This window comes from Meriones unguiculatus, chromosome 2 (assembly GCF_030254825.1).
Source record: "Meriones unguiculatus strain TT.TT164.6M chromosome 2, Bangor_MerUng_6.1, whole genome shotgun sequence".
Taxonomy (NCBI): Eukaryota; Metazoa; Chordata; class Mammalia; order Rodentia; family Muridae; genus Meriones; species Meriones unguiculatus.
The window spans coordinates 97,386,315-97,410,360 of NC_083350.1; the positions used below are offsets into that span (position 1 = coordinate 97,386,315).

Below are 24,046 nucleotides of genomic sequence, written 5' to 3' on the forward strand. Positions count from 1 at the left end.
AAATTGAAACAGGACTATGGGACTAGGAAATTGAAATTCTATTTTATCAGTGACTTTCTGTAAACATAGTTTGTGTGACCTGTAGAATTTGATTTTAATATCTAATGATTATTCACCATGGGTCTGGTCTTTCTGAAACAACATCTAGGAGCAGTACAATAAAAACATTTAAAATAACATAAAATTTAAAACTCTTCTCAATTTAGGAGTTTCATATACAAATTTCCAACATGGATCAAATAGTCAAAAATGCACTGAGAACACACACACACATAAACCCAACAAAGCAAGCAGAGACTGGTTTATGTTTACATTTTAATACTTGAGAAAATATAAGTTAAAATGGATACAAATACTGCTGGCACAAAAAAGCAGAATATATACAAATTCAATTTCATGTAGAGTGTATGAAACTTGGATATAAGAATACATCATAATCTTTATTAGCTCCTTTTAAGGAAGTAACAGATTTTAAATTAGACAGCTATAAAAAGATCACACAAGAAATTATTTTCTCCAAAATATTCCTTTATCCACTAAGAACAACAGCTGGATATGGTGGCTCAAACCTGCAAACTCAGTACTCAGGAGGGTGAGCCAGGAGGATTGCTATGACCTCAAAGCCAGCCTGGGCTACATAATGAATCTTGTCTAAGAAAAATAAAACAAAACAAGACAAAACAAAACAAAAAAACGCTTTAAAGAGCTGATGACATTTCAAGGTCACTAATTACTCCAAGCATTCTGACAGTACACTTTTTATTCACTTTGTATCCCAGCTGTAGCTTCCTCCCTTGTCTCCTCCCAATCCCACCCTCTCTCCCTCATCTCCTCCCATGCCCCTCTCCAAGTCCACTGATAGGGGAGGTCCTCCTTCCCTTCCATCTGACCCTAGTCCATCAGGTCTCATCAGGACTGGGTGCCTCTATGGCCTGGTAAGGTTTCCCCTCTTCTCAGGAGGAGGTGATCAAAAAGCCAGTCCCTGAGTTCATGTCAGAGATAGCCCCTGTTCCCCTTACTAGGGATCCACTTGGAGATTGAGATGCCATGGGCTACTTTTCAAATACCCTACTTGAACCACAATGTAAAAATAATAATTTCACTTTCCTGTTAAGTTTTATGTAATTACACATTAATAAATTATAGCAAAGAAAAATAAAAACATATATTTTAAAAAACACATATTTTGTCTTCCAGGTACTTCAGCATTTTATGCTTAGTATTTTGTTTTATTAAATATTAAACACAAAAACCTTAGATGATTTCATGTCATTACTAAGAAGAAATGAATACAACTGCAATGTAAATGCTTTTAATTGTGGCAGAGATTCATCAGCTCCTTTAGAAAAATTCAAAATATATTACAATGGATTTAATTTTTTTAATTTGTGAGAAAAAAGATTTATTTGCCTCCATGTATGTATGTGTACCATATGCATGCTTAGTGCCTGTGGAGGCCAGAAGAAGGCATCAGATACCCTCTAACAAAATGGTGGATGGTTGTCAGCCATGATGTGAGCTCTGGAAAAGGAACACAGGTCCTCTGCAAGAATAACAAAGGTTCTTAATTGCTGAGCCATTTCTCCAGCCCCATGGGATTTATTCACATAAAACCTACATATGGGGAAGACAACATACACAGAATGGGATAATTCATCCTAAATGACTATAGTTGGATAAATCCCCCTCTGCTGAAGAACAGACACATAAACTTTATTTTCCAAATAAATAATTCTAAAGTTAATTCTGGAATTTGTGCCATCTGTCTGGGGAGTATCTTTATTCCTGATTACCCAGCACAAAAGATAACATTTATAGGATTGTGCAATCCACTGAACCACAGGCTAGGTCTACCTATAGTATAACTTACAATTTCCTTTAATTCTCAGACACCGCAGATCCAGAAACAGTTTATGACCCTCTCTATGGGGATAACCTCTAAAAGGTGCAGTTGTTCCTCTCTGAAAAGTGCATTAGATATTCCCGATTACTCGGAATGCTCCTGGCACCTCTTGCGCACTAGAGTTGCTTTCTAAATATTGCCATTCTCGAGGCCCTGATGGAAGGAAACAAGCCCAGTACTTGGTGGCTCTGTTGTAAGCATCTGAGATTTTTGATCGTAGCCACAGCCCTCGGGTATACCCCTGGGGTATAAAATCACTGACACTTACACAAGGTTCTCCTGCTGTACAGCTAGAGGATGACGGCAGCCAGCTAAGATGCTTAGTCACTCACTCATTGCACTTCTGTGTAAACTATCTTGTTTGGCTTTAGAAACCGTATGGGGCTGGAGATGGAGCTCAGTGGTGATGCTTATCTAGCATGTGAGACACCCCAGAATGCATCCTCCGTATCACAAAGAAAATAAAGGAAGAGAAAGAGGATGGGGCGGAGATAAAACAGAAAGGAACATAGAAAAGAGAGAAGTCAAAATGCCAATTTGTCTTTTTTTTGAGACATGTCTCCAGGACATAGCTGAAGATGACCTTGAATTTCTGATCCTCCTGCCTCCATTTCCCAAGGGCTGGAATTATAAGCATGTAACACCATACCTGCTTTCCCCCCTAAAGCTTATGAAACTGATAATATCATAGTTACTTAAAACCTTAAAACTTAGCACAATACATTAATACACTTTAAATAGTGACAGGCCTGTACATAAATTATTTACAAGTGCCCCTGTGGGTGGAAGGAGTTCATGCTGTCATTATACCATTTGGATGTTCCTAAAGAGAATCTGCCTACAGAACAGAAGGCAACACACATACACTGTCTGTCTGCTGGCCCCTGGAAAACTGAGCACAATATAGCTTTATTGAAAAGATTAACATAATTTGGAGAATCTAATTAAAATCAATGGTGTGCTATCAAAAGAAATACAAGTTGCCTGATAGAATGTGTACACAGTATCACTAATTCTAAGACTCTTAACACCACCTTAATTGTATGTGCATATGGATGCATGTGGTGTGCATAAAGTTTAGTGTGCATACGTGCATTAGCCCAGAAATTGACTGGGTGTCTTCCTCCATTATTTATTAAGGCAGGATCTTGAAAAAAGAAAAAAAGCTGGAGTTCATCAATTTGCCTAACGTAGCCAGCCAGCTTGTCCAGGACATCCTGTCTCTTCCTCCTGAGACTGGAACTACAGGCAGAGCATCGCACTTACCAGATCGTGGCCAAGGTGCTGGGATCTCATCTCCAGTCCTCACGCCTCACAAGAAATGCCTCTCAATTTTAAGATCATTAAAACATAATTATGGTATCAAAACACATTATTTTAATGCAAAAATACTTATCTGTACACATAGGAAATACCTATTCACTTAAAATATTTTAATATGCCAAAAGCAATGAAATCTGTTTCGCTGCCATACTGCAGACTTCATCTAAAAATACAAGATACAAGTGTCTAGATTGTTATCTTAAAAAAATCTTACTTCTTACTAAATTTCAGGTTATGTTTCAATTGTTTCAAAAAGTTAACTTGGTTGGGTTTTGTTGTTGTGGTGGTGTGTGTGTGTGTGTGTGTGTGTGTGTATTTTACCAAAAATGCTGGTTACAAAATGCTACCAATATTATCAAAAGCCTGGTTTAATTAAAAACAAAACAAAACAGTCCCTTCTGATATAAAAGGCTGGAGATTTAAACAATAAGAATTTCTTTTAATTCAGAATAATGTCAATCTAAGCAGCAGCAGCCATTGGATTGCTGGACTAGGATTCCTGATCAGGAAATTAACTTAGGTGCCTCCTGCAGCACATGTCAAACCGTTGCTAGGTTTACTGTGTAACCCTGCCTCAGCCATCAGAGCTGGGATTACAGGCACACACTAGCGCCAAGAGAACACTGCTTTGTGACAGACACAGTAACTAGTGTTTAAGAGCATTGGAGTTGCTATTAGCAGACAGTCTCCATAGTTAATACCTAGTAAAAAATACAGCTACTATAGTTACAGTTCTGGTAGTGTTGTCGGACTTTTACGTCTCCCTCAAGCAGTACACATCATCACTCATGCATTTGTCTGTTAATATAAAAAAAGCACGTGCATCCTCTCCTCACCCCAGCCTTGTCCCTGCCTCCCTCTCCCATCTTGACCTCTTGTCTCCAGCCCTCTGCACAAACACAAATCGGAAGGTCTTTTGTGATCACTGGGGATCACCATTGACTGATCACCATTACGCTTGGTCACCCTGATTTGTTAAGAACAATACAAACATACTTATTTTCTAAGCTTCTTACTTCCAGTCATAACAAAATAATGGTCATCATCTTCCTTTTTCTTGGCAGTAGACTTTTTCTCTCCACTGTCTGCTCCCTTACCAGATGAGGGTGGTGTCCTGGCAGATGCTGGTGACTTGCCGCTTTTGGGGGGCCCTTTAGCTGAGGACTGGCCCTTCGTGGCAGTCTGTGCTGACTTTGAGACAGTTTCTGTCTTGGCAGCAGATTGGGGAACAGTCACAGTGGACAGCGGGGTACGGCCAGGAGACTTCGAGGAGCCGGGTCTCGTATTCTGGCAGGTACCCTTACTCTGAGGTTGCTTTTTGGCAACTGCAACTACATTCTTACGTTTTGATTCCTGAGTAGCTTTTGCAGAGGACACAGCACAGCCAGGAGCGGCATGATTTGAACTCAAGGTAGACTGAAGTCTTTGTGCTGAGTCTGTCCTTGATTCCAGAGTGCTCTCAGGTGGCTGAGGCTGTCTCCCCAGACCTAGGGCTCTGGTTCTAGCACTGGGTTTTGTCACTTTTGCAGGCGACTGGAAAGGAGAAGGGTTAGGCCTTTGGTGTAGGGTTCCTTTAGGTAGCTTTGGGCACTTTGATGATAAATTTACAGGTGACTCATCCCTGGAAGAAAGATGATTGTGTTTCAAATGCTTTGGTTCCATCTTTCCAGAATGCTTACTTGGCAAAAGTCTGGGCTTGGCCAGCTCTCTTGACTTCTGGGCTGGACTAGCCTTGGTCTTGGTAGTCTTGGGGACTGTGACGCAGTTTCTCAGAGACCCCGAGGCACACTGTGTAGCGCTTGTTTTGCCGGCTGGATTTAGAGCCGCCACGGAAGATGATGCGTTATTGGAAGGAGCATGCGTCTTTTTTGCTGTGTCCTTCAAAGACGCGACCCTGGGATGGGAAAGGGATGCTGGAGGATCTGGAGGTTTACGAGTAGATGACGGGGGAGCTGGATTACCTTTCACTGTCGGTGCAGGGGGCGGCACACCTGGTGGGCGGACCTGCTTTTCCTTGCTTTTCGCAGCACTCACTGGCGTGCCAGGTTTTAAATTTTGTTTCTGAAACATGCTAACCGCAGACAAAGGGTTCATTTCGGGAGGCTGAGGCGTTCTGGCAGGCGAATCTGGCACACTTTCATTAGAAACTCCTTTTTGAAAGGCTAAAATTTTTTGTTCTAGTGTAGCAAACTGCAGTATTCGACAGGGGTCATATTTCAGCAAAAATCCTTGCAGCGTATCCCAGCCTCCCCCAACACGGACCATAACGTGTTTTCCATGAAGCATCTGCCACAAAAACAAAAATAAAAAATAAAACAGTGAAGCTGCAGGGTTTATAGTTTCAATCTGTCCACAATTATGATTTGCATTTTCTATGACCTGCGAAACCTGTATTCGCCAACAGCTTTATTTCAAATTGACAGTCTTGTATTAAATAATAAATTTAGTATTAGATTAAACAACTAATAATAAAAGCCCTCCACTTTGTAATTAAAATATTTACAAATAATTTGTATCCTAAATCCACACAAGTAATATAGAAAACTGAAATAAAAAATATCGTTCAATGGACCGAGTACTGAAGGAAGAAAAGGAGATAGAAGAGGAGAAAGACAGAAAAAAGCCTCATGACACAAAAAAGTAATTAGAAAAATAATAAAAACTTGTACTTTAAATTTAAAATTATATTCGATCAATTTCATCTTTAAAACATATATAAATTATTAGTATGTCCTGGCAGATAAGAATGGCTCTGAGAGATTAAGAAAGTTAGGGCTAGCCTCAAATACACAGGCTTCCCCTGGCTCTGTGAAGGCAGCCCACACTGGATTTCAGGGCCCTGTCCACACAGCTGGGGGTCCTCCCATCTTAGAGCTTAGCTTTAAAGTTTAGCTCAAAGTCCCATTCTGTGCATATCACCTTTATGCCATAGCTTAGGTAGGACTTAACTCTTGGCCCATATCAAAGAATCCTGTCTTTCCAGTGAACAGTGGTGGATGCAGATTGGTGGCTGCACAAAGTGCTGAATGAACGTGATGAATGAGAATGAAGCACTGAGTCATTTCCACAGCATTCCCTCGAAGGCTCAGGAAACATTCTGGGGGAAGGGCTGAGTAATTTCATCTTCTGGGCAAGATACAGCCATTGCAGTGATAAACTACCAGCTGCAGTAGATGGCTGTGCTGAGCCTGCGCAAGGCTGGGCCCATCAGTCAGGCATGGATGGAGGAGGGCTTTGGGAACCCTACCTCTCCCCGCTGACTCCCTAATAAGAACGGAAGACTCTGCAGTCACTTGTTCTCAAATCTCTCTTCCAGTTAGTTTGGGCTAATTAATGTTAAGGAGTCAACTCAACCTGATTTCTGCTTCTATTTGCTATTGTTCAGATTCAGGAAGAGGGGAAATTGCCTTAAATTGTATATCCATTGATGATCCTACCAGACGCCACTGAATAGTTTCAATCCGACAGTTACACAGATGGTCCTAATTAAACTAAGTCACAAACAAAGCCAAAAGTCATAAATCGGGATGATGAAATTGAGTTGATAGGGATCAGAAGAAGGTAAAAGAGAATGAAGAATAATCAAAATACATTCTATACACGTATGAAATTGCTCAACAACAAAATTGCCAAATAAAAAATTTTGAAGAAAGCTACTTAAAAACAAATGAATTTGGGTGTTTCTCTATGAGCTGGGTACAGGGTGGGAACACTATGATTCTTTGTGAAGTAGATTTGCTTTGATTAAGGAGATGGCTTAATTGTATGTTTAAGTACTTTTATATTATGTTCCTAAATAAAGAGAACACAGTTCCTACAGTATGTCAAAAGCAGAAAGATGTTAAACAGGTGAACATTCCATTTTCTGATCAACAAAAGGGTCAAGTAATCAACTACAGACAGGACAAGGAAAGGCCATGAACATGGGTATCATGGCCTACTGGCGCATCCAAGAGATCTGCTTACTCCTCATCACTGTGAATGGCAGTGCGTTTATGTTTATTTTCTTACTATTAACATTGAACTTAGTGGACATTCTATTTTGTTCATTTCTTCTTAGAGAATTGATGGAAAATTATTCCATTTAAGAAAATCTGAAAAAAAAAAATGCAGTAACTCCCCAAAGTACATGATGTTTTTTTCTTTGTATGTTTGTTTGGCTGGTTGGCTTTTGTTTTTGTTTTTGCAGACAGGGTTTCTTTGTGCAGCCCTGGCTGTCCTGGAACTCACTCTGTAGACCAGGCTGGCCTTGAACTCAGAGATCTGCCTGCCTCTGCCTCCCCAGTGCTGGGAATAAAGGCGTGTGCCACCACCACCCAACTATATGAAGATATTTCTCTTTATTTGTATAGTCTCAGCTGTCTTCTGGTTAGTCCCTTGAGTGTGAAAAGCATCTATTCAAACTCATTTGAAATCCATGAAATCAAGCATGCCATATTTTCTCCTGTACAGTAAAATTCTTCCATCACTAGCACCCTGTATTCTAATTCTTTTACAAGTAAAGGGGATCAAAAGAAAGTTGGTTTAAAAGAAATCAATTCCAAGACACATGTGTGTGAATACAGGCTGTAAACAGCAGGCCTACCCTTATGAAGAGGATTTTCTCCCCCAGCCGGTACCTTCCTTCCGATAAGTACTCAATAGAAAATCGATGAGAACAGCTACAAGGAGGATCCTCAGCAATGTGTTTAACCTGGGATTAAAAACAAATATCAATATTCAGTGCCTAGTTTAAAAAAAAAAAACAGTCTATTAAAAGTTAAAACACAAACCTCAAAGATAAAAATTCAAAGCCTGTTCAACTATTGAGTATCTCTTCTCCATTCCTTGCTGATAAATTTTGGAATCAGACACAGCTAATCTGGCAACATTCATCCTCGAGGATGCCCCCCCCCCCCGTCAGACCAAGGGAAACCAGGCAAGAAGCCACAATCACTGAAGGAGGGCTGACAATGGAGAAGACAATAAAGTCAATTCAAAACGCACTTGCTGATCCGTAGGCCCCATGAGCTCATCATTAAGTCTCAACTGTTTTAAGCCTGATTTGTGTCAAAGGCCATCCCAGTCACAAACAAGGAATTCTCACTTTTCCCTTAAGACAATGCTAAACTAATATTGTGGGAACACTTAGATTTGTTGCAAGTTACTGCTAAAATAAGCAAAGCCGTATGTCTATATGTTCATGAGTGGGTAAAATTCTTAATATTTCAATTTGGAAAGCATTTTTTCTAGAAGTATTTGCTCTAGTTCAAACACCTCATGAGGAAATGGAAGGAAGGCAAAACATAACTTAGTTCTCGCTCTCAAAATCTTGTTTTCGATGAACAGTTTCAAACATGCACACAATGTATTTTGACCATATCTACCTCCGAGTCCCCCACGTCAACACCTGTCCGGCAAGTGTGTGTGTCCCCTGCCAGCATCACCCTTCCCTGACGGTCCACCGGGTACAGGAAGTGCTGCCATATACAAGTGAGTGCTGGGTGAGCCACTGGGTCGTGGGCAAGGGGCCTCACCTGAAAGTTCTGACTCTCCCTCCCTAATATCTATAGATGCCAACTGCATCTCAGTTAGGGGTGGGACCTGGTGATCCTGACTGGCCCCGCCCATGCTGGAATGCTGCCTGCTTGACCTCGCTGTGCAGGCTTATGCAGGCAAGCACAAACACTGAGTTCATGACTAGGGCCTCTGGCTCTCAGAGTCTTTGGACCTTCCTTTCCTTCATGTTCCCTGTTCCTTGAGAGAGGCCTCAAGGAAATGGTAAAATTAAAGTAGCTAGGAAAAGACATTCTATTGTAAACAAAGAAAATAAAATAAATTGATTAAATGAAGGTGTATTTTGAAATATGTTTAAATGAAAAACATTACATGTTAGCAACTAAGACAAATATTGGGTTTCTCCTCAAATTACATTAAAAAAAAAAAAAAGAAAGAAAGGTCATGTCAGGAATACTGATGCACACCTTTAACCCTAGCACTCGGGAGAAAAGGGCTAAATATCTCCAATTGTTTGAGGCCAGCCTTGTCTACATAGTGAGCTCCAGGCCAGCCAGGGCGGCATGGTGAGACCCTGTCTTAAAACGACAACAAAAAGTCATAATTATTTTTCAAACTTACTTATCACACCAAGTATATCAGAATATATTCATTTAATTGAACTTAATCCTAATGTTGTAAACACCCTCTACAGATATGCCCAATTTAGCTGCACACTAAGAGAAATTTATGCTTGCCTTAATTATCTACCAAAAATAAGTTAACAATCACAGAGTCACAGGGTCTGATGAGAATATTATACTAACAGAATCTATTTCCCTATGCTGTTCATTTAACAAGAACATTTCCTTGTAAACAAAGGGGGTTGATCCCTACAAGTCCTCAATAAAGTTCCTCTTGTTCACAGACTGAGCACATATGCACATAGTGAGCATACCCACATGTAACTCACCGTCACATTCAACACATACATGAAACAAGACACTGAAATCAGGTGAAGCTGGAAACTGCTACAACATGTTTCTACGCTCGTTAACTACAGTAACTTCACAGGAGGTGTTTCTTTTAGCCATTATGTGCTGCAAAATTTCATCTGCATATTTAACAGGCTCCAACATGATGAATCAAATAGTAATTGTCCTGTATGCTAAATAACAACCCAGGACATCTGTATACCATATCCATGTATAGGAGGACATAGAAGGTACATATGTAAAGAAATATGCCTGTTTTTATTTTTCACAATAAAAATTCAGATCAGAGCCACTTATTTCCCCGATGAGAATATCCAAATCCGTGCTGACATTCGGCAATATGAAGTCGTTTGCACTAGCAGCCATCAGTAGCAGAGCCTACACAAGGCAGTGAGCTGTGGCTGGAGCGGTTCTAGATCTACTGATGACACAGTTAACAACACTAAGGAAATAGCTAAAGAAACAATCTACAATACAATTGCTTATTTTCATTCTCACCCCCATATTTTTGTCCATATAGACATAGTTTTTCTTATATCAGCATTTTCTCCCTGCTACATTCTATGACATAGCAATCACATACAATTATTATTCTATGACGATACTGATTCCTAGTTTATGAAGCCTTTGCTCTACTGGAGGGTTTTTACATTACTTAATTTTTCTACCATTAGAAATAATAGTACAATAAACATTTTTATTTTTACTTAATTTAATTATAGTAAAATTTTAAAAGAGTATTTTTGCAGCTCTTAATATTTATTTTTCAAAACTACTATCAGCTTTCATTAACTATAGTAATTCCTAAGTATAGTTTCACCACGATTTATACAGCTTTCAGTTTTCCAACTTTTAAAACTTTTGCTACTGGAACAAAATGGTATTGTGGCAATTTTAACTTTCTTTAATTATCAAATTTCAATATTATATTTTCTTTTTGTCTGAATACAGTCCCTGCACATGTGCCCATTTCTTAACAAATGTACTGCATTCATATAACAAATTATATACTAAATTTTTCATTTAACAAAATGTTTCTTTTTGTTTCCTTTGTTAATTATCATTCTTTAAGGTGTCTAAAACTTAAAGGTTTAGAAATATTCTTTAAGATCTGCAAACAAGTACTTGTGGTGTCGCTCAGCCCTAGCACACACCTTTACTCCGTGATCTCTGAGGATTAAATAACTTCAACCCTTGGTCAAGAGGTGGAGCAAGAAACCAGCTGACAGGAAGTAAACAAAAGGAGGGAATTGAGAGAAGGGTATTTAAGACAGCTTGAAGAAGAGAGGGCTTTTGGCTTTTTCCTCCTAGATCGTGGGTGGAGTAGGAAGATCTTTATCCTTCTAGGACATGGGCGCTTTCTCTGTGTCTAGTAGGCTTTCGCCCCAGTACCTGGCTCCTGAGTCTTGACTGGTAAAATCAAACGACTGGAAGTTTCTTTCATTATAACAACAGTTTTTATCTACTATATTATTTCTGCTTCCCATTCTGATACTTATAATCATCAAATATACCAATGAGATAATAAAGGTAAATAATTTTGATCTAATAAAAGGTTTTTCAGATTGACATTCTTAATCTGTTTTACAAAGTAATCTGAATATTTATTCTATTTTATTTTATGTATATGTATATATGTGTCTGCCAGTGTGTAAGTGCATATTTTATATGTATGTCTGTATACATGTGAGTGTACACGCATGTGTGAACTCATATACATGGAGGTAAGAAGTCTATATCAACTATGTCTTACTGTCCTCCTCCTTCTTCTGAGCTCATCAACTGGCTAGATGGTAGGCCAGCGAGTGCCAACAAACTGAGTGTCTCTGCCTCTCCCAACTCCTCCTCTACCCCACAGGACGAGGATTACACAATCCTCAGGATGAGGATTGCCCCCCCCCCGCCACCCTCTCCCCAGCCCCAGCTAGTTTCTGTGTTGGCGCAGTAGATCCGAGTTCAGTCTCTCATGCTTGTACAATGGGCCCACTACCAACTGCTCTCCAGGCCCCGGGCCAAATGACTTATCAAACAAATTATATTTAAAAAGAAAAGAAGCATTACAAAATATTTACTACTGATGATCTATTCTTATTATCAAATAACTTTATACATTAAACTTTTCTTTAAAACACTGCAAACGTAAATGACAGCAAGCAGAAAATGTCTGATATTCCGACTACCTCCACCACTTACACTGTAGAATCTACAGAAGCTCTGGAGCCTGAAAGGGCTTGACTCTATCAGTGTCTACAGCACGAACAGGCACTGTTGAGAAGACCACCATGACATGGCCGGCCATATAAAAACTGCTTATTGTCTAGGAGGGACAATGTTCAGGAAAACTCCATCAGTTTCTTCTTGCAACTTTTCTTCCTCTCTTATCCTTCTAGTATCTGTGCATCATCTGCTTCAACCACCTTGGATCTCTCTCTCCTCAAAATGACTCAAGAATTCTACTCTGAGACACGGCTTATAATTGTTCCTTTTGTTCCATTTCTCACTACTGTGTTCAAACGTAAACTCTCATCATCTCATGCTTGGGCTAGTACCATAAAACAAACACAATATAACCAAAAAAGGAATCCTTTATTACTTACAAATCAGATTATAATGCTATCATATTTAAAAGAAAAAAAAACAAAAAAACTCATTGACTTCTTGTGACCTTTAACCCATCGCTCTCCAAGTACACATCCATTCTTCACATACTCCCAAAATTCCTCAGGCAGTAGAGATTAGTAAATATATTCTGAATAAAAGCCATTTCTCGTTTGGTTGGTTGGTTGGTTTTGGTTTTAGACAGGGTTTTTCTGTCCTGTGTAGCCTTGGCTATCCTGGACTTGTTTTGTAGACGAGGCTGGCCTGGAACTCACAGAGATCCACCTGCCTCTGCCTCCCTGAGTGCTAGGATTAAAGGCGTGCTCCACCACACCTGGCTCCATTTTCTTTTATAGTTAGTATTTCCGGTAGCAATTTAGAAATAAATAAAACATAAGACTTCAGCTGGCACAATTTTAAAAAGCACAGCAAATACTTACTGCCTCATGCAGTTCTTCATGCTGACAGCATGTTTTGGGTATGCTGAAGGAGTCTTCAGGCCCCGAGGCATTAAGCAAGGTCTCCTCCAACTCAATCTCTTTCTCAAGTTTCACTAAGACTGGTGGCTCAACTCCATATCTGCAAACAAAGTCAGGGAAGCAGATCATCCCGTGTGTACCCAACTACATCTCTGCAGATCAACAGGGACGGTTTACTTTTGGAGTGAAGTCTATGACTTTTCTACAAACTGTCTCACTGAGACAGCTACGAGTCCTTTTTTAATGCTTCAGATCGCCCAAAATCCGAACTACAATCTCTGTATCATAGCATATATGTGTCCTAGAGTCCTGAAGAGCGGCTTGAAAACCAAACTGGTGGTGGACAGGGCTGCTGCAGGCATGAGGGATTCTTACCAAATGCTCCTGATCTGTTTAGAACTGGTTCAAGTTACACATTTCTACCCTGCTCTTAACCTCAAAGTTTTAGGTAGCATTTTCACAATTTCATATGAAATGAAGGTAAATGAAGAAAACAAATGTGGACACATGCTCATGTCGATAAAATAAAGACACAGAACAAAAAACAGAAAATTACTTACTTCATTTAATCAAGAATCATATTCTTTGGGTATAGAAACTATGATAAAATGAAGTGGCTTAAAGCTATTTATGATGTGGAAATTCTGAAATATTGAGACATACGTACCTTGAAACAATTCGACCAATCTCGAGAAGGCAAAGGTACACCTGTCTGGGGTCTTTATGTAAAACTGTGGAAAATATAAGACCATATGTTTCAAGAATCAGATGATAGTTGGAAAATACATTCTGGCAGAGCAGAGAGTGTAGGGAAAGAATAATGAAGACAACAGGCTTACTTGTTTAGAAGATACTCAAAAGGGACACTTTTATTGTCTCTACATAGTAATTTCTTCTATAGTAAAATAAATAAATAAATAGATAAATAGATAAATAAATAAACAAACTAGCAAGCACAAAGAGAATGGAGAGTGGCCCAGGGTATTTACTTATATAGTATTTCAGGCTATAAAACTATGGATTTAATATCACTAAATTATATTGAAGCCCAGGGCGATGACTCTGTCATAAAGGTTCTCGTTGCATAAACATCAGGACCGGAGTTCGGATATCCAGCACCATGCAAAGCCAGGAATGGGGGCATACATCTGAAACCACAGTGCTGGGGTAGATAAGGGCAAGATCCCCAGGATCAAAGGCCACCCCACCCATGGGAATTGATGAGTTCCAAGTTTAGCCGAGAAGCCCTGCCTCAAAAAATAAGGTGGAGAACCCCAACACCAAAGACACCTGACCTTGCCCCTGCCCTCGCCAGAACACACATTACAGGCATCTCAGCAGGAGACAGTGTTGGGAGACACGGCACTTCAAGTTTACTCTGTAGAGTTCTCAAACGTTACAATTCGTAACTTACTCTGTGAAGCACCATTATCTTCAAAACAAGCACAGAAGCCAGAGAACTATACCATAAGAAAACTAAAAACCAGTATCTAAGCCTCACAGAAATGAATGTAGCAATCTTCAACACACCAGCACTAAAATCCAGCAGCATACAGAAACTACGTGCAATGAACAAGTAGGATTTATGCCAGGAGTGCAAATGGCTGAATAGATGAAAATAAACCAATGTAATTAATGGAAAACAGGGGTCCTATACCACAAAATAGAGGATGACACAAAAACAAAAGAATATGAAAGAATCTTCTCAATCTAATAAAGGGCATCCACAAAAACCCTACAGCTAATAGCATTCTGAAAGCATTTACATGTAGGTAAACCGCAGAAAATCTGTCTCCTAAGCCAGGGTAAAGATAATGGCATCACTCTCATCAGTCCTATTCAACACTGCACTGTCCCTGGCCTCAACACAATAAAAGGGAAACAGGTAAAAACCTGTGTTGTCTTTGTTAAGCAATAATACTTAGATATGCAAAGTTCAAAAAATAAAGAAAAAAGACAGACTTAAAAAAATTTCAGTTTGAAGCTGGAAAGATGGCTCAGCAGTGATGAGCACTGAGGCTTTTTCAGAGGACCCAGGTTCACTTCCCAGAACCCATGTGACAGCTGCAAACTGTCTGAACTCCAGTTTAAAAGGATGTGACACCAGCTTCTGGCCTCCCCAGGCACCAGGCACGTATGTGATACACAGGCGACATGCAGACCAAACACTCGTGTGTATGTGTGTGCATATATATGTGTATATGTGCATAATATGTATGTATGTAAAACAAAATTTCTAAAAATTTTAGACAACAAAGGATACTATTAAAAAGTGAAGAATGGCAGAAAATATTTGCAAATTATATTTGATGGGGTGAAACATCTAAAATACATGCAAAACCTTTGCTAGTCCATAAAAAAGATAAATACAATTTTTTAAAATGAACAATGGATATTAGCCCTTTGTGAGATGTAGGATTGGTAAAGATCTTTTCCTAATCTGTACAGACTACCATTTTGTTTTATTGAAGTGCCCTTGGCCTTTCATGTGCATTTTAGTTTCAAGAGATCCCACTTATTAATTATAGATCTTAGAGTCTGAGCTGCTGGTGCTAACCAGGGCCCAGAGGGACTTGAGGAAGCTGAAGCACCAACCAAGGACTGCATGGACTGGACCCTACACAGATGTAGCTGATGGCTAGCTTGGCCTTCATGTGGGTCACCTAGAAAGGGGGCCAGGAACTGTCCCTGACATGGACTCTGTTGCCTGCTTTCTGGTCACTCCCCCCTTGCCAGGCCACAGGGGAGGACAAGCTAAGTCCTGATTCAACCTAATGAGATGGGTAGATGGGGAGGGGGAGAAGGGGCTCCCTTATCTGAGGAATAGGGGAGGTGGAGGGGGAAACTAAGAGAGAGTGGGACTGGGAGGAGAGGACAGAGGGGGCTAAAATCAGAGGAGATGTAAAGTGAAAAAATAAATTAATTAATTTTAACAAAATGAGCAAAGGAGGAGGAACAATAGAAGGAGGAGGAACAGAAGAGAGGGAGGAGGAGGCTGCAGCAGCCTGGTTCTATTCATGGCCCTCAGCGCTTATGACTCTTCAACTTTCCTTTCTTGGTCCTCAGAGTCAGAAATTGTAAGGAACTTTGGAATCCTAACCTAATGTGCAAGGTGTTCTGAGCACAAACACTGATTGCACCAATTGGAAGGGCAGCTGCTCTTTGACATATGAACAGCGTCTTTTACATACACAAAACCAAACAATCTGTTTCCTCTGAAACAGGTCTTGCCTGATCTATGGCTCGGGCTCAGATTACAGGTGTGTGTGTACCAACACTGGCTATAAAATATTACCATTTAAGGCAGCAAAAAGACCTCCATTTGAACTTAAAATCTACAGAAATAGAGGAATTTATCATGAAATATTTCTAACCTGTTCTTATAAATAACCTTAAAATAGTATGTTTATTTTTTATAACTACTTTGAGTTCCAAGCAAATGTAAAAAAGAAATTATCACTTCAATGCCTACAAATGAGGCATTGAAGTGACAGTATTGACAGTATTTTTCTTAGTCCTACACTGCCCTTCAGCACTGCTGGAAGATGTCTTTCACATTTAAAAATAAATGGCAATCTTAGGCCTTTTCACAAAGAGTAAGCTACAAAGGAGAGAATTCAAAGCATCCTCTCCTGCCTCTGCTCTCTGAGCTGGATGGCCCTTTAATAAACATCACTGTCGGTAACAATCAGCACACACAGCCTGCAGGGTCCACGGCATCCTTCTGCGCTAGGCAGGGGTAGCCAGAAGCGCAGTGAACAGGCTGCCGATTACCCGGGAGCCAGCCACACTTTACAGTGTCCGTGAAGGACTAAACACTAACAAATTCGACTAAAAGTCGGCTTGCTTTTAATCACCAACATGAATCGGGAGCTGTAGACGGTGCCGGTGATGAAACCTCTGTGTAGGAGCACAGTGTCCGCTTTGGGATGTGGCTTTCTTACACAGCAATATGCATCCCATGCGTATGCATTTTATACAAGCATGTGTTCACGTCTACATGCCAATGAGTGCTTTGGATTCTGTGTTGTGTGCGCGCACAAAACAGCCAGGCAGCTGCTTCATTAGTATCGTATAGATGCTTTTGCTGACTTAAGAAAATGAGAAAAACACATCGACAGTTTTTCAGTGGAGCATGTTTTGTTTGTTTGTTTTTGAGACAGGTTTTCTCTGTGTAGCCCTAACTGTCCTGGAACTTACTCTGTAGACCAGGCTGGCCTCAAACCTCTGCCTCCCAAGTGCTGAGATGAAAGGCATGTGCCACCACTGCCAAGTTCTGAGCATGATTCCTTTAATGAAATGTCAAAAGCATTATTCCTTTTAGATAATAGAGGTGGCAGCTACTATTTATAATTAAATCTAAATACTGTAAGCACACTTCACCTGCTATTTCTATAATGATCTGGTTAAAAAGGAATTGCTAGTAATTTAGACCTGGTAGGGTCCATCTTCAGCAGCCAACTCAGAGAATTCTACATCATAAACCTATATTAATATGAGGGGAAGCTGTGGCACCCAAGTCACTGTCTAGAAAGAAATGTAGAAATGAGGGAGAGACGCAGCCCTCCCAGTTAACACTCCAGCAACAGTACCTACCTAACCCTTCCGATTCAAAGAGGTACGTTTCGTCAACCCCGATGTGCCGACACCAGTGAAGGAAGTTTGCTGTGTTGTCTCTGGCAAAGAACGAACCAGACGCAGCATCTTTCTTACACGGCACTTTTCTCATTGGAAAATTCTAGAAAAGACATAAGGACAAAAAACAAAAACAAAACAAAAAAAACACACAACGATATTTCACTAGGTGTTTATTTTTAGTAACACAAAGTAAATGTTATATGCATTAAGTGTAACTAAAGAGCACGGAGGTTGGAGGGAAAACAATTATCGTCAAGAACGATTTTCTTCTTTTATTTTGTTTTCCAGAAACAGATGCTTAGGAAAACTGAACGACTCAAAACAACACAAGAACTTCAAAACTGAAAATGACAGTTGGCAACTACAAAACTGAAAATGACAGCCTGGCAACTACAAAGCATCTCTACTGTGTCTCTGCACAGGGTTCATCCTACGCTACAGATTAACAAATCCTCAGTGTTGCCTCTTCTTCACAGAGTCACAAAGGTCGCCCTGGGCTTCTTAGAGAGACTATAAAATATGGGAGTATTTGTTCACTCTTAAATCAGGTTCCTTGGTGACCTAAGTCTCATAAAACCTGAAGTTTTTATTTTTGTTTTTTAACTATTCTAGCCCAAGAGTAGTCTGATATTCCTGCTGCGGTTGAGGCAGAAGTGGGGAGTCCTTTCGCTTTTACTTTTCACTTGGCGATTCATACGTTTTTAATACAACAGGTACAGTTGGTCTTTCTTCACCATTGCCAGTTTCTTTCTCCCTAGCAACAACTGTGGTTACCAAATCTACGCATCTCTTTCTGGGTGCTATTATTTTCTAGAACTGAAATAGCCTGCATGCATGATTAAATACAGAATATATTATCATTGCCAAAAATATACAAATAAATATAGCAAAATACAAAGATGGTTAGTATTAACTGAAATCCTCTCTCTGACACTTCAATAAAATCTCAATGCAAAGCAATGCATATGTACTTAGAAAACACCGCGCAGATAAAAGTCTGCAAACCCATTTGTGTATGTGCATGCGTGTGCACGTACTTTGGAAAAATGTGCACTAGACAGGCTGTGGGCATATTTAAGACTTTAAGAGGACACACTTAAATAATCATTTCTAAAAATATATAATATTCCAAAGTGTTTAAGTACCATAATTAATTTTTATCACTTCTCTCTTGATAAGCAGGTTATTCTTAACTTTTACATTATTTCTATCTGTGATTTTCTTAGAGTGAATTCCTAGAAGTAGGGAATTTTTTATACCAAAGGATGTACTTTATTTTCAGGATTACATATATGATACATCTGTGTGCCTGTATGTGTCTACAGACACAGAGCTGTCTCACTCATTGCCTTCCCAGGACAATGATACTACTTTATGTTTCACTATCAGTGTGCCCAAGCTCCAAACTCTCAAAAGCACTTAATAAAAACACTTTCTCTGATAAAAAGAAAGAAACCTAATATGCTTTAAAGCATCACTTTCAAATTATCTTTTAAAAATGTTATGTATTCCACCTATCTTTATAAAATTGCCACTAAGGCAGATGAAAACTATACAGATGATGATAATACCAAAAAGAGAGGTAACCTGTGTGCCAGGGTCTTAGTCATGGCTACTGTTGCTGTGATCAAACCCCATGACCAAGAGCCAGTTCAGGAGGAAAGGGTTTACTTGGATTATATTTCCGTATCACTTCATCATCAAAGGAAGTCAGGATAGGAGGGCAGGAAACTGGAGGCAGGCGCTGAAGTAGAGGCCGTGGAGGAGAGCTGCTCACTGGCTTGCTCCCCATGGCTTGCTCAGCTGCTTTCTTATGGCACCCCCACAATGGGCCAAGCCCTCCCTGCTGGTCACTGACTGGGCAAATGCCCACACCTGCACCCCACACAGGAATTTTTAAACTGAAGTTCCCTCCTTCCAGACAGCTGGAATTTTTAAACTGAAGTTCCCTCCTTCCAGACAGCTGGAATTTTTAAATTAAAGTTCCCTCCTTCTAGCTCGTGTCAACTGGACATAAAACTAGCCTGCACAGTGAGGAACCACCATGAACTCTCTTCTCGAATATAGTAACTGTAGAAGGTTCTGTCAATGTTTTTAGGATCTAGCTGCTGGAGATCACCTATCCGAGATACTATTTATAGCCTCAATATCAGTGAGCGTTCACAAATATTCCCACAAGTAAATCCTTACGTTGTTGTTTCTGGTGTGTATATATACTTGTGTATGCACTTGTGCCCATGCTCATGGAGATTTGGCTTTTAAGACAGGGACTCTCAGTGACCCTGAAACTCACTGATGAGGTGGGCTAGTGGGCCAGTGAGCCTTTGGGATCTGCCTGCCTCTGTCTCCTAGCACTGGAACTGCAGCCACGAGCTGCCACATCCATCCTTTGTTTATGCGAGTGCTGGGGATCTGAACTCAGGCCCTCGTGTGACATGACAGGCACTTTGCCAACCGTCTCCCAGGCCACAAGATTAATGTTACTACCTCTATTTCAGAAATATTACTTTTCAAATGCCCAAAAAGTTAAATCAACTTTTTGAAGTCTCAGTTGGTTACAGGACGGCAACAGAGCCACAGAGATAGTGAGACGTAGATGAGAGCAACTGACGTCACTGCTGTCAAATGTCTACTCACCCCCGGTGCTTCAGAGTGGCAGGCTTTGACCATGTCTTGAAGAACATTGATTAGCTGGCACAACAGCACTCCGTTATCAAGTTCTTCCAATAACCTTTCTGCCTTTATGTCAATACCTAAAAGCACATTGTAAAGCTAAGACTCATCTAGAAGCAGCAAACTCAAAACCAATGGCTGAAACTTAAAAATAATCAGATAACAGCTGGAAAACTAAACAAATACCCTTAAGAGATATATTAAAACAAATAATGTCTAGTGAAATCAAAGACAAAAGCAAAACCTGTGATGCATAAAGTTCAGAAAAAATACATGTACATCTCTGTTAGATAAACTCACTGCATATTGGTACCATCTGTACAAGAAAAAAATGTTCTTTATAAGTGAGAAGGATTTTGTTACAAATTATAGATTAAATACAGTGCCAGAATAACTAATCTGGGGATATCAACTTTTGCCTCTAAAATAACTTCTTTAAAAGCATTACAAACTTTAAAAACGTTCCCACCACTGAGCTGATACCAGACAAAACTAGAGTGACTGTTCAGCGTGTGTTCATCTTAGAAGGGCCTTAGTCCTCTTCAGGCTTGTCCTTCTCATGAAAATCTCAGAATGCTGCAGGAGAGTCTAGAGGTAAGTGACTTGAGGAGCTCCGAAGAAGGCTCTCTCAGCAAAGTGGGAGGTCCTGAGTTTGGGTCCCTGAACCTAAAAGTGAGGTTTGTTGGTGTGCCTTTGGCCAAGTCAGGCAGATCTTGGGAGCCTGTGGCATCTAAGCTAGCATGCACATGGTTACACACACACACAAACATTTACACGAACATGTAAGTCCCCACGCACCTGCACCCACACAATGGACACATACACATAGACACACGAACATATACACATATATACATACACATATGCGTACAGACATCTACACATGCATACATATACAGACATACATACACAAAACAAAAGTGATATTTTCCTTCCCACTGGAAAGAAAGTTCAGAGCACTCATCATAATCTTGAATACAGTAAAAAAATGTGATACCAGGCATTCTCCAACTGGCATTTTCTTTTTGGTTTCCTTTGCTTCTACCTCTCCATGTTCAGAAACAGACTTTTACATAACTACAGTATGTCTTCCATTTATAACTTTATAGCTCTTACAAGACTGGGATAAATCAGCAAAAAAAAAGTAAAGCAATGCTAGATGTAAATAAATTTTAAAAATATATTAATATTAACCATAAAATATTGATTATTCAAAATGACTGGCCACTTCAGTAAAATTTCAAGTTTCCTATAATGCAAGACTGAAGGTTCAGGGTGAGAGTATCTTTTTAACTGTATTATACTATATAACCTAAACTATACAGCCTGTGAAAACAAGGACTCAATTCTGTTGCTCACTGCAGTGACACCGGCATCCGGAACAATCAGTCACTTCTTAAGTGAAGACTGAAAAACCAAACAAAACAGTTGGTGTCTCCGTAAAGCCTTACCTAGTAAGCCAGACAACCAGATAGAGAGATCTTCTTGCATAGGCAGCAGAGTGGCTTCATGGCGCACAGCTATCCACTCGTCATACTGACAAACATCAGCCAGTCCCGGGCCGTGTCTGGGCGTCAGGGGACACCTGGGACTTAGAGGCAGATCTTCCCCAAACCACACCTTGACAAAATAAAAAGCAGCTGAGAGAAGGCAATCTGCTTAAAGTCAGCGTAGTCCACATGTTTGAATAAGTAGACATAAGCAATACAGAACAAGCCAAACCGCACCGCCGCAGAGAGAATATGCACAGTAGAAGCCACCTGGAACACCTGGATGTTCTTCATAGTTAACGCAGTGGCTGATGCCAGAGGACACAAAATGAACGACTGGATTCTACTGCAGAGCTAAGAGGATAAAATTTCAACAACAAAAAAAATTTTTTTTTTCTCCACTTGTCAGCTCAGGAGTGTACTAGTAACTAAACCAGAATCCCTCCCTTTACCTTAGCTAGATAATGGGTTAATAACACCTGCCTTACAAGATTTGTTTGCAGCATCTAGCACTGTCCCTGACAGACAGCAGATGGCATCTGCAAACTTGAAATCATAATCGCGATGTTTTAAAAATTGACTTTTTTTTTAATGAAATGTGTGTGGGAGGGCTGTGCATTATTAGTACATGTACCCGTGGAGGCCAGGAGAGGGTGTCAGATTCTTTGGAGCTGGAGTGACAGGTGGCCGTGAGCCACTTGATATGGGTTCTAGGACCAAACTCAAGTCCTCTGGAGGAGCAGCTGTGCTCTTGACCACTGAGCCATCATTCCAGCCCCTACAATGCTTTCTTTATTTTCTTTTCCAAATACTTTGATTAAACCAATGGAACAGCAAACTACGCCTGTAAGCAAACCTGGTATATCATCTGTATTTTTATGATCTAAAACTAAAACATTTTAAAATGACTGTTATACAAGTACCCAAATACCCATCTAACAGTGTCTTTGTTTGTTTGTTTGTTTGGCCTACTGGCCTGCAAAGGCCAAAATGGTTGCTGATATTTTAAAATAAAAAAATAAAGAAAAAAATTACATAAATATATTATCAAACAAACATGTGGAAATATTTGAAATATAAGCAGATTTGCTCTCAGATTGTTTATAGAAAAGACTCAATTGTGCAAATTATGAAAGAGAGAACCATAACATCACATTAAAAAAAAAAAAGTACAAATGGTTTTTGTCCTCAAGATGAGTATTAGAGCCCACATGAGGTGAGCAGGAAGCTCTTCAAGGGAGGTGACCTGGATGTAAACAGGAGCCTGAGTGATGCCTACGGTGACCCTATGCAAGGTGTCTGGCTCTGATCAGAAGGCCTCCATGGGGGCGGAGCCACATGAGCTGTGTGCCTCCACACCAGGGAGAAGGCGGCAGTAACAACAAGAGTGTGGCCACATACCTAAAGAGTTATTGATCAGGAGGCAGTTTCCTCACTGCTAGAGAAAGGAACAAATACACAGTGGGAGGGGAAAATTAACCTTATGATATTTTAACAGAAAACAAAGTAGCACTCAAAGGATAAAGGCCATATCAAAAAGTCATAGGAGCTCTTGTTAAAACAAAACAAACAAAAAACCAAGAACAAGACATCACGAAGTTCAATTTCTGTTGACCAACTACTACTGAGCATGGGGTCTGCTTGAAGTGCGGCTTATATGCCGGCATCAGGCCACTGACGAAAGGTGATTTTCCATCTCCCAGCAGGTAACAACCAGAAACAGCTTCTTGACTCTGGGTGGGACTTCATGAGTACTTCCCTTCTCTTTGCTGGGATTTCTGTCCTGCTTGAACAGGACAAACTATGCAAACAAACTATGACATTTCCAATCTCCTCTGGCGAGTATAAACATACATTAGAGGAAGAATTACCAAAGAAACAAACCCCTGAAACTCGTCCTGGGCAATCCCAGCAGGTTCTCCATGTGTGCTGTGCCTCACTGCTTCACAACTAACCTGCAAAATTACTGCCCTCACCCTGCAGGTGATGAACCAGGCAGGGCAGGCAGGACAACTCGCCAGGCTCTCACGACGAGGCTGGCAAAAGTGGGATCAGAACTCGGCTATGACTGGCTCTAAAGTTCTGACTTTCAAAAGATGGATTTATTAGCAACTGACTGTATCTTTCAAGGTAGAAAGATTCAGTTTCGCTCTTGCCTTTGATTTAATATTTAATTGTCCTATTACTTTCTATCCAAGGAAAGAAAACAAAAGGACAGAAAGGCAATGAACACAGCAAATACAAACTTCATACTGCCATGACTTCTGTGATTCCCCATGGCAGGCTTTGCCCAATCACAAACAGCAACAATAACAAACAAACAACAAAAACAAAAGAAAAAAACCTACTCTAAAGATTCTAATTTTAACACAGTCAGGTAAAGGCTCATTGATAAAGCGACTTGCAGTATCTCACTAAGACTTGTTCCTTGTATTTTTACTTTCCTAACTGCTCCTTCAGCTGCAGTCATGA

The 24,046-nt window shown here is 40.1% G+C and overlaps 1 protein-coding gene across 2 annotated transcripts in view; it reads right to left on the bottom strand.

Annotated features, from left to right (window-relative positions):
* Positions 1-298: 298 nt before the first annotated feature.
* Positions 299-24,046, bottom strand: part of Gas2l3 (growth arrest specific 2 like 3) — a 32,662-nt gene continuing 8,914 nt past the window's right edge. For both annotated transcript variants that reach the window (XM_060377887.1, XM_021645693.2), the window contains 7 exons: positions 21,536-21,704; positions 20,049-20,164; positions 17,370-17,511; positions 13,441-13,504; positions 12,735-12,873; positions 7,812-7,919; positions 299-5,512 (listed from right to left, as the gene is read on the bottom strand). In XM_060377887.1, the coding sequence (XP_060233870.1) occupies positions 4,223-5,512; positions 7,812-7,919; positions 12,735-12,873; positions 13,441-13,504; positions 17,370-17,511; positions 20,049-20,164; positions 21,536-21,704 (2,028 nt within the window). In that variant the 3' untranslated portion in view covers positions 299-4,222. The remainder of the gene's footprint in view (positions 5,513-7,811; positions 7,920-12,734; positions 12,874-13,440; positions 13,505-17,369; positions 17,512-20,048; positions 20,165-21,535; positions 21,705-24,046) is intronic.